General features: G+C 45.9%; 1 protein-coding gene across 1 annotated transcript in view; it reads right to left on the minus strand.

Moving 5' to 3' along the window:
• The window catches only part of LOC311144279 (netrin receptor UNC5C-like), a gene marked incomplete at its 3' end in the record, with an annotated part of 327,628 nt that overhangs the window by 27,071 nt on the left and 288,482 nt on the right, over nucleotides 1–12,075 (minus strand). Inside the window, exons 9-11 of the mRNA XM_084180292.1 lie at nucleotides 7,447–7,794; nucleotides 3,417–3,504; nucleotides 1,066–1,234 (exon numbers count right to left, since the gene is read on the minus strand). Coding sequence (XP_084036418.1) covers nucleotides 1,066–1,234; nucleotides 3,417–3,504; nucleotides 7,447–7,794 — 605 coding nt within the window. The remainder of the gene's footprint in view (nucleotides 1–1,065; nucleotides 1,235–3,416; nucleotides 3,505–7,446; nucleotides 7,795–12,075) is intronic.

Here is a 12,075-nt window from a genome sequence, read left to right on the forward strand (position 1 = left end):
TGTTACTGAGTTGGAGGAAAGTAGTGTAAAATGGAGACCGCAGCACAAAGGAACTAAAGATGGATGGCTCCCTCTCTCTCTCTCTCTCTCTCTCACACACACACAGGCATGCATGCGCACACACGGCTGCTGCATGCATAATTGTGGGCAGACATTGTGTTTCTGTGCGATAACATAGGGGCCTTGTTCACACAGTGTTACCTGCAGACAGTCTTATCATAAACAGTACTAACACACCATCAATACAGGACCAGGAGTGGGCCCCTATCACACACTACAGAGCATGCACACACACACACACACACAAAGTAAACTTCTCCAGGTAGTCTGTTCACGCTGAGAGAGCGGCAGAGAAGAAGAGAGGGAGAGAAAGGAAGGATGGATGGAGGGGTGGAACTTGAGCAAATTCCTTGTGATAACAGCTTTTCAACCATCCTGCTCGTCTAATTGAGCTTGGGTGCTGTGCCCCAAAATGATACCCTATTCCCTATACAGTCCACTACTTTTGACCAGAGTCTATAGGGAATAGGGAGCCATTTGGGACAGATTATATGTCTCCTGCAGTTCCTCCTGCCCAGTAGACATCACCTGTCTGTTTCCCCACTATACAATTCAACACTATAGTGGTGAGTGGTCTAAGGCACTGCATCTCAGTGCTTGAGGCGTCACTACAGACCCCCTGGTTCGATTCCAGGCTGTATCACAACCAGCCGTGATTGGGAGTCCCATAGGGCGGCGCACAATTGGCCCAGCGTCGTCCGGGTTTGGCCGGTGTAGGCCGTCATTGTAAATAAGAATTTGTTCTTAACTGACTTGCCTAGTTAAATAAAGGTATATAAAAAAAAGATTTTTTATAGAATTAAGCCTTTGTCAACATCACGTATTTGAATCTGAAAAGCTTCATGACAATTCCTGTCTTCTTTTTAACATTACATGCTTTTGCAAGCACTAATGCTCCAGGTGTATTCTGTAATGACTAGTCCCTGCCCTCTTAGCTATATGTATAAACAATACTGGCATCTACAGCTAGATGATTGGCTGCTCTCTGACCCCTAGCGTTCTCACCTCCCATTGGCCCTGTGTCAGCTGGTTCTTCAGCTCGATCTGCCAGTCGTCTCCATCAGCCTTGGCACAGTGGTGGATGGTGAGGATGACTGGGCGGGTCAGGAGGACCCCTGGGGGGCCACAGCTCACCACTGGACTCAGCACTGTCTGAACATCCTCTACCGGGGGCCTGGACACACACACACACACACACACACACACAGAGCGCGAGAAAGCGAAACAGAGATATAAACAGAGAGAGAAAGAGTGAAGGGAAGTTACAGGGCACTATTAAATGCTTCTATCTGGGCAAAATATGAAAACGGTGATGTTTTATGTTTCTAAACTCAGCAAAAAAATAAACGTCCTCTCACTGTCAACTGCGTTTATTTTCAGCAAACTTAACATGTGTAAAAATTTGTATGAACATAACAAGATTCAACAACTGAGAAACTGAACAAGTTCCACAGACATGTGACTAACAGAAATTGAATAATGTGTCCCTGAACAAAGTGGGGGGGGGGGGGGTCAAAATCAAAAGTAACAGTCAGTATCTGGTGTGGCCACCAGCTGCATTAAGTACTGCAGTGCATCTCCTCCTCATGGACTGCACCAGATTTGCCAGTTCTTGCTGGGAGATGTTACCCCACTATTCCACCAAGGCACCTGCAAGTTCTCAGACATTTATGGGGGGAATGGCCCTAGCCCTCACCCTCCGATTCAACAGGTCCCAGACGTGCTCAATGGGATTGAGATCCGGCCTCTTCGCTGGCCATGGCAGAACACTGACATTCCTGTCTTGCAGGAAATCACGCACAGAACGAGCAGTATGGCTGGTGGCATTGTCATGCTGGAGGGTCATGTCAGGATGAGCCTGCAGGAAGGGTACCACATGAGGGAGGAGGATGTCTTCCCTGTAACGCACAGCGTTGAGATTGCTTGCAATGACAAGCTCAGTCCGATGATGCTGTGACACACCGCCCCAGACCATGACGGACCCTCCACCTCCAAATCGATCCTGCTCCAGAGTACAGGCCTCGGTGTAACGCTCATTCCTTCGACGATAAACGCGAATCCGACCATCACCCCTGGTGAGACAAAACCGCGACTCGTCAGTGAAGAGCACTTTTTGCCAGTCCTGTCTGGTCCAGCGAAGGTGGGTTTGTGCCCATAGGCGACGTTGTTGCCTGTGATGTCTGGTGAGGACCTGCCTTTCAACAGGCCTACAAGCCCTCAGTCCAGCCTCTCTCAGCCTATTGCGGACAGTCTGAGCACTGATGGAGTGATTGTGCGTTCCTGGTGTAACTCGGGCAGTTGTAGTTGGCATCCTGTACCTGTCCCGCAGGTGTGATGTTCGAATGTACCGATCCTGTGCAGGTGTTGTTACACGTGGTCTGCCACTGCGAGGATGATCAGCTGTCCGTCCTGTCTCCCTGTAGCGCTGTCTTAGGCGTCTCACAGTATGGACATTGCAATTTATTGCTCTGGCCACATCTGCAGTCCTCATGCCTCCTTAAAGCATGCCTAAGGCACGTTCATGCAGATGAGCAGGGACCCTGGGCATCTTTCTTTTGGTGTTTTTCAGACTCAGTAGAAAGGCCTCTTTAGTGTCCTAAGTTTTCATAACTGTGACCTTAATTGCCTACCGTCTGTAAGCTGTTAGTGTCTTAACGACAGTTCCACAGGTGCATGTTCATTAATTGTTTATGGTTCATTGTACAAGCATGGGAAACAGTGTTCAAACCCTTTACAGTGAATATCTGTTAAGTTATTTTGATTTTTGAAAGTTAATTTTTTTGCTGAGTTTATTTGCATGTGTATGCATATTATCACTGTAGTAAACCTCAATTGATGTTTGTGGATGTGTGATGTTAAACACATGAAGCATGTTCTATTCAATTTCTAGTCACTTCCATTTCTATTGAGTAGTGCTTAAAATGGCTCAAATCTGGTTGACATTGAACACATAAAGCCTGTCTTGTATCTTGGTGGTGAGTGGTAACTGCACACTTAGAAAAAGGGGTTCCAAAAGGGTTCGTCAGCTGTACCCATAGGAGAACCCTTTTGTGTTCCATGTAGAACCCTCTGTGGAAAGTGTCTTAACATGGAACGCAAAAGGGTTCTACCTGGAACCAAAAAAGGTTATTCAAAGGGCTCTCCTATGGGGACAGCCGAAGAACCATTACTGGTTCTAGATAGCACCTTTTTTTCTAAGAGTGTGGGTAACAGTGGCGCTACGTTAAAGTATAGGAGTTTAGCCTGCATGGAGCTTCTTATTGGACAGGCAGGCAGGCAGGCTGACAGAACAGGCAGCCAGCCAGGCAGGCAGAGGACTCCAGCCCCTGGTGCTGCTGTTGTGCTGTGGAGCTCACCTCATGCTGTCCTTCCTGTGCACCGTCACGTACATCTCATACACACGGCCCTGAGGAACAGCCCCCGCTGGCACCATGAAGCTCACACCTGCAGGAGAGAAACATCAAATCAGCAAGCAGGCTGGACTCCTGGAGCCAACAGTGTGAGGGGCACATATTCACGTGAACCATACACACATGAAGACACATACAGTTTACACAAGTACTCACACACACCACATTAAATATCTCAAGTGGCCAACAAAACAGGCATCATTGTGGTCCCAGTGGCCACTTATCAGGCTGTGATTTCAGCTCACTTGGACACAGTGCTGTTCCCTATGTGACTGTTAACTGTGTTTAGTCCCTCCAGCTGGGCCGGAGGCTCCCATCTCTCATTGATTCCCCGGACCCCCCCAACCCCCCACCGCAGAGCGCATAGCATACCACAGCCAAACACTGACTGCAATTAAAGGGGAATTGAAAGGGTAAGTGAGGGAGACAACGCCAAGGGCCACTTTAAAGAGGAGACGCAAGGAAGCGCTTCAAACCAAGAGAAAAATAAACTAGGCTGTAGCATGTGTTGACAGAGCTGCACATGGTAACCAAGGATAAATAAAACCTTACATCAAAACTGCATTTTTCGTAACACTTTAAGTTGCACTTAAACCTGTGTCGTAACACTGTACTTACGCCTAAATGTAACATGTTGTTACATAGCCATTTAGTAATTGTGTTTGAACTGCACATAAACAGAGTTGAACGGCTTTTCTTTATTTATTCCACTTGTGTGTTTAAAACAAAGTACTGCCCAAACAACAATGTTATTATTGTGGTAATTAGCTTACAGTGATACTACACAGGCAGAGCGTAAAGTATTAGGGCCTGATTCAGACTAACCTTATGCAGGTGCGTAACGGGCTTTGCATGCGTGGTTCCCTTGAGCGTGCTGAATACATTTCTTTAAACTGCTGAAAACCCTCCCACTTACTGGCCAACAGTTTTCGCGAGTTTTCATTTAAATTTGGTGCACCTTTCATTAGAATGTTCTAATTCACTAGAATATATGGAGGGAATGGTTCAGAATATTAGGAATCAATGAAAGAAAGCCATGTAAATGTAAGCATATTCATCTCATTTTCTGCACCAATTGGTAGATTTAAAAAAACTCTGATCTTGTATATTATTTAGGGTTAGTATTTATGAATAATTAAAAAACAGGTTTGGAGAGCCTTTACGCATTAAATATATTGGTGAATCAATAATACAGTGGTTTGATTCATCCTGAAAGTTGCCATATTCCAATATTTAATGGATTGAACAATTGATGGTGAGAAATGTACAACAAGGGTTGAACAGTAGCCCCATTAATCTACCCTAATAATCCTCACTAATCAGTCATCGTGAACTGTACGCCAGGCTCCAGGTTTAAACTGCTACGTATGGTCTGCGTTCCATAATGATTCAAATAGGCTACATGTCCCAAATTATTGCACAACTTGTAATACGTTAGCCTAATATGATCCGCTATTGCTAGCGATTCTCAGGAACAACCACACGAACGTGACAGAGGAAAGAAAGGTAAAATAACGATGTAATGGAAGGATGCAAAATGTAAGGAAACTAACACTAACAGTTATAAAATGTATGTGGGTATAACTGACGGTGGCTACCGATAGTGGCTAATATTTAACACAATACAAATTGTACAAAATAAAGTGAAAAGTCTGGGCATATAATTTAAACATTCTAGAAATCATAAATCAACTCTGTAGGTTTGGCGCCATCTGTCATGGCTACAGAAGGTTAGCTTGGGTTTCCCAATTTCATCCCAAGTTATAAGGCCAGCATTTCATAAACTTCACTGTGGAAAAGGTGATACAGTATTTCGATATGCTTCAGCTTGCTGCCATATGACTGGTTTCAAATTTGTCTCCAGCGATCATAAGGTAAAATAGATCTGAAACAATTGTCATTTATATTTACAATCCCCTTATCGAAATGGCTTACTCATATACTTAGCTCTTATCAATAGCTCTTATCAATTTGTAGATGTTGTTCCATTTGGAACCGACAGGTTGCTCGACCTTATTCATCGTTTCATCGCACGTAAAGGTGGTGGAATTAAGTCAAGGTCAGAATATGGCATATCTGTAGACACAACTCCGCCAAACCTTCATTTTTTAAAAATGTTCACCCAAAACAAATAGCGGGTGAATAGCATGCTATTCTCATGCTTAAGTTCAAGGTCAGAAATGCATAGAGAGAAAAGTGCATAAAAATAGAATATATTCACTGTAACGCAATGAGTGTTCTCTCTTCTCTGTCCCCAGGGGAGGCCTAGGGAGCTGCTCCCAAACTGCCTATCATTTACCCAGCACCATTACATGACCAATACCAACTCAATCAGAACACTAAAGGGACAAACTGGATTGAATCATTACATTTATTCTGTACAATCAACTCTGAGCCACAATTTCATTTACTTGGCCCTTATTGGAGCAAATGCTCTGTAATGGACCATGCACGGCAGCCCTAGGCACCCTCCTTAAGTGGACTGTATTTCAGCTCCCCAAGGATCTACAGGCATATATGGCTCTATGTCCCAAATGGCACCTTATTCCCTATGGGCCCTGGTAGTGCACTACAAAATGGAGCCATTTGGGACGCATACTATGCATCTGCACAGACTTGTCCATTCGTTAGGCATGAGCTGGGATACGTTGCATTAAGCTACCTGCCACCCCAGGTAGCTCATGTCCTCCTGTCCATATAATGATATTCATTATGCTCATGTCCTCCTGTCCATATAATGATATTCATTATGATCTGAAAAGTAATACTGTTCCTAGATCAGCAATCCTACTATGAGACGCTTTATAAACATGGGCCATGAGGCTTTAGAATGGATGAGAGAATGAAAGGAGGATTTTGTATTCTTCAGCCTCATCTGTGTAAAGACCAATATGAATGCAATCTGATGAGGATGACGAGCAGCCAGGAGGTGGATCTGGCATTATGGGTAGGATGAGTGCCTAGTACATCACTTTCTGTCCCTGAACACACAGAGACCTAGTTAACATAATGGCAGAAGTGTTACAGCGGCATTTCCTAATCCTGTTCCTAGGTTCCCTCGCAATGTGCTTCCTAAATGCCGGCTGATTAGCTTGACACGACTTCAGCCAGCTATCTGCTTTCATGTAATTCATTAAGCAGGTTGTCATGTTCTTCATCTGTTGGCAAACACGTCACTCCCTATGAATAAGATTTACAGTATGTGGCAGTTTTTGACACTGCATTGAGAATGAATGGTGGTGTCTTATACGTTGCTGTCTGGAGCTGATGAGAGCAGAGAATAGCATACAGATGTCAGAGGTGAGGTAGGCAGGCTACACAGCCTCCTAACGAGATCACCAACCTGAAACACTGTAAATAAGCTGTCAATTCAATACAGTACTGAAATACTGTCAATGAAGTGTCAATTCAATACAGTACTGAAATACTGTCAACGAACTGTCAATTAAATACTATACTGAAATACTGTCAATGAACTGTCAATTAAATACAGTACTGAAATACGGTCAATGAACTAAGAAGTGACATTAGAAAGGGTTTACCCGATGAGAGAAAATGGGTACTGGCAGGGTGGCATGATGGTGGCCAAGAGTCTCACAGGCCTTTCTAAACTGAAGCTCTTTGATGTGGAGGACATTGGGTCACAAGAGTCAGATATCATAGTCTTAAACCAGGTCTAGACTTGTAGCCTAATTTACAGTACATGCAGAATAACAAAAAAACTGTATGCCTGATTGACACTAGAGGGCCAAACAGAGTAAAGCAGAGGCAAGCTGTACTAGCCTAGTTACGCATCCACCTGTGTGGGTCCACCCTACAGTGTGAATCAGGTATTATATTGGTCTCCAAAAAATAAACAGTACCACTGTGCTTCTGCATTGCTTGCTCTTTGTTTTTAGGATGGGTATCTGTTAAGCACTTAACTGCTGATGTAAAAAGGGCTTTGTAAAATATATTTGATTGACTGATTGAGTACCTGAGTTGGGCACTATGAGGTGTCCGCCCAGGGAGTTGAAGGAGCCCGCGACGGTGCAGGAGGGGTCGCGGGTCCGAGCCAGGCTCTTGTTCCTCAGGTTCATGGTCTCGCTGTCCAGCAGGGACTGGGTGACCTTAGGGGACAGCTTGGAGGAGAAGTCGGACAGGTCCTCCGAGGGAGTGACCAGGCCGGAGGAGTTGTACACCTTGATCTTCAGGTTAGGCAGGGGGTCCAGGAGGGGCGAGTTGGTCATGGGGATCTTGTCGGACACATCATGGAGAGCGTAGACGGGGCCGCGGTACATGGCCGCAGCATTGGTCATGTCCGGGGGAGCAGTCAGCAGGCCAGCTGGAGGTCAGAGATGATTGGATCATAGGTTGTCGATTTCAAATTTACAAATTTCAATTGAAGAATTTCTAATGTACAAATATATTATTTAGCCTGGTAAATCGAGAAATAAGTATGTTTACAATCATGACCTGGTTAATTGATGTAAAGTATATACAAATGTTGGAATATCTTCACAACAAGACGGTATAACAAAGGTTTACTCATATAGAATTATTACTCAAGTTAGGAATTATTGACACAAAATGTCTCATCACACTAATCGAATACAATGTCAAACCAAATGTCTCACAAAAACACTTGACATGCCTTGTCAAATGACAAACCATGGCATTTAAACTTCCTCAGTTTTCTATATTGTTTTAGTTGGCGATGACTTATTCTACTTCATTAAGGACATACAGTGAGGGAAAAAGTATTTGATCCCCTGCTGATTTTGTAAGTTTGCACACTGACAAAGACATTATCAGTCTATAATTTTAATGGTAGGTTTATTTGAACAGTGAAAGACAGAATAACAACAAAAAATCCAGAAAAATGCATGTCAAAAATGTTATAAATTGATTTGCATTTTAATGAGGGAAATAAGTATTTGACCCCTCTGCAAAACATGACTTAGTACTTGGTGGCAAAACCCTTGTTGGCAATCACAGAGGTCAGACGTTTCTTGTAGTTGGCCACCAGGTTTGCACACATCTCAGGAGGGATTTTGTCCCACTCCTCTTTGCAGATCTTCTCCAAGTCATTAAGGTTTGATGGTACATGGCCCCGTCCATCGTCCCTTTGATGCGGTGAAGTTGTCCTGTCCCCTTAGCAGAAAACCCCCCCCAAAGCATAATGTTTCCACCTCCATGTTTGACGGTGGGGATGGTGTTCTTGGGGTAATAGGCAACATTCCTCCTCCTCCAAACATGGCGAGTTGAGTTGATGGCAAATAGCTCGATTTTGGTCTCATCTGACCACAACACTTTCACCCAGTTCTCCTCTGAATCATTCAGATGTTCATTGGCAAACTTCAGACGGGCCTGTATATATGCTTTCTTGAGCAGGGGGACCTTGCGGGCGCTGCAGGATTTCAGTCCTTCACGGCATAGTGTGTTACCAATTGTTTTCTTGGTGACTATGGTCCCAGCTGCCTTGAGATCATTGACAAGATCCTCCCGTGTAGTTCTGGGCTGCAACTCCACGAGGTGAGATCTTGCATGGAGCCCCAGGCCGAGGGAGATTGACAGTTATTTTGTGTTTCTTCCATTTGCGAATAATCGCACCAACTGTTGTCACCTTCTCACCAAGCTGCTTGGCAATGGTCATGTAGCCCATTCCAGCCTTGTGTAGGTCTACAATCTTGTCCCTGACATCCTTGGAGAGCTCTTTGGTCTTGGCCATGGTGGAGCGTTTGGAATCTGATTGATTGATTGCTTCTGTGGACAGGTGTCTTTTATACAGGTAACAAACTGAGATTAGGAGCACTCCCTTTAAGAGTGTGCTCCTAATATCAGCTCGTTACCTGTATAAAAGACACCTGGGAGCCAGAAATCTTTCTGATTGAGAAGGGGTCAAATACTTATTTCCCTCATTAAAATCGAAATCAATTTATAACATTTTTGAAATGCGTTTTTCTGGATTTTGTTGTTGTTATTCTGTCTCTCACTCTTCAAATAAACCTACCATTAAAATTATAGACTGATCATTTCTTTGTCAGTGGGCAAACGTACAAAATCAGCAGGGGATCTCTCACTGTAAGCCAATCAATCCAGGGCTATTTGCATAATCTTAACTATAAAATATATTTTGATTTGTTTAACACTTTCTGGGTTACTACATGATTCCATATGTGTTATTTCATAGTTTTTGATGTCTTCACTATTATTCTACAATGTAAAAAATTGTAAAAATAAAGAAAAACCCTTGAATGAGTAGTTGTTCTAAAACCTTTGACCGGTAGTGTATAAATTCCAGTTGTACTTTATCAAAAGCCTTTTTCAAAGTCAGCTATGAATACTAAGCCTGGTTTCCCAAATATTTCATTCTATTGTTTTCAGTATGTGTCTTATATTATCTCCAATATATCATCTATGTAAAAAACTTGTCTGATTAGGAGCAATAATGTCCAACAATACCTTTTTAATTCTATGCGTGTCAGAGTGGTGTGTGTAGATGAGTGGAAGGAATCAAGCGCAGGATCCAGGATGACTTCAATAGTCTTTATAGTACGTTCAACACGTGAACAAAATAGTCGCCAACCCAACCGGGTGGCGCAAAACAATTACGCACAAAACACAGTGCGTAAAACACAAGAAAAGCGCACGCAGTGCGAACTCTCGGGACAAGCCAACAACGAGAGAAAATACCCTAACGAGGCAGTCTGACAATAAACAATCACGCATAACACCTGACCCAAACACACGAACTAAATAAGGGAAACAATTAAGACACAAATAAGGGACAGGTGTTATGAAACAGACAAAACCAACAGAACATGAAACATAGAACGGTGGCAGCTAGTACTCCGGAGACGACGACCGCCGAAGCCTGCCCGAACAAGGAAGAGGAGCAGCCTCGGCCGAAACCGTGACAGTACCCCCCCCTTGACGCGCGGCTCCAGCCGTGCGCCGACCCGGAGCTCGGGGACGACCCGGACGACGCGGAGCAGGGCGCGCAGGATGACCCCGATGGAAATCGGTCAGTAGGGACTGGTCTAAGACGTCCCTCCTTGGCACCCAGCACCGCTCCTCCGGGCCGTACCCCTCCCACTCCACGAGATATTGAAGACCCCCCATCCGGCGTCTAGAATCCAGGATGGACCTCACGGTGTACGCCGGAGCCCCCTCGATGTCCAACGGGGGCGGAGGAGTCTCCTCAATCTCAAAGTCCTGGAGTGGACCAGCTACCACCGGCCTGAGGAGAGACACATGGAACGAGGGGTTAATATTTTTGTAATCAACAGGTAGTTCTAACCTATAACTCACCTCGTTCAATCTCCTCAGGACTTTAAATGGCCCCACAAACCGCCGACCCAGCTTCCGGCAGGGCAGGCGGAGGGGCAGGTTTCTGGTTGAGAGCCAGACTCGATCTCCAGGTGCGTACACTGGCCCCTCACTGCGGTGTAGGTCGGCGCTCGTCTTCTGTCGACGTATGGCACGCTGCAGATGGACGTGTGCAGCGTCCCACGTCTCCTCCGAGCGCCGCACCCACTCATCCACAGCGGGGGCCTCGATCTGGCTCTCATGCCATGGTGCCAGAACCGGCTGGTACCCTAATACACACTGAAAAGGGGTTAGTTGGGTGGAGGAGTGGCGAAGAGAGTTCTGTGCCATCTCGGCCCAGGGCACATATCTCGCCCACTCCTCCGGCCGGCCCTGACAGTATGACCTCAGAAACCTACCCACATCCTGGTTGACACGTTCAACCTGCCCATTACTCTCCGGGTGGTACCCCGAGGTAAGGCTTACCGAAACCCCCAACCGTTCCATAAATGCTCTCCACACCCTAGAGGTGAACTGGGGGCCTCGGTCAGACACTATATCCTCGGGTACCCCGTAATGCCGGAAGACATGGGTGAACAGAGCCTCAGCGGTCTGTAGGGCAGTGGGTAGACCCGGCATGGGAAGGAGACGACAGGCCTTAGAGAACCGATCCACAACGACCAGGATGGTAGTATTCCCCTGTGAGGGGGGGAGGTCGGTAACAAAATCCACCGAGAGGTGGGACCAGGGTCGTTGTGGAATAGGCAGGGGTTGTAACTTACCCCTGGGCAAATGTCTGGGCGCCTTACACTGGGCACACACCGAACAGGAGGAGACATAAATCCTCACATCCCTAGCTAACGTTGGCCACCAGTACTTCGTGCTAAGGCAGTGCACTGTCCGGCCGATACCCGGATGGCCAGAGGAGGGGGACGTATGAGCCCAACAAATGAGGCGATCGCGTACCTCGAGCGGAACGTACGTCCGACCCACAGGACACTGTGGAGGACTCGGGTCGGTGCGTAACGCCCGCTCGATCTCACCATCAACCTCCCACACCACCGGAGCAACCAGACAAGACTCCGGTAGTATGGGCGTGGACTCAACTGACCTCTCCTCTGCGTCATACCGCCGAGACAGAGCATCTGCCTTCCCGTTCTGGGACCCAGGGATGTATGTGATCTTAAACACAAACCGGGCTAGGAACATAGTCCAACGAGCCTGGCGAGGATTCAGTCTCCTAGCTGCCCGGATGTACTCCAGGTTACGATGGTCAGTTAGAATGAGGAAAGGGTGTTGAGCCCCCTCGAGCCAA

Source organism: Coregonus lavaretus (genome assembly GCF_964263955.1).
Source record: "Coregonus lavaretus genome assembly, chromosome: 17".
Taxonomy (NCBI): Eukaryota; Metazoa; Chordata; class Actinopteri; order Salmoniformes; family Salmonidae; genus Coregonus; species Coregonus lavaretus.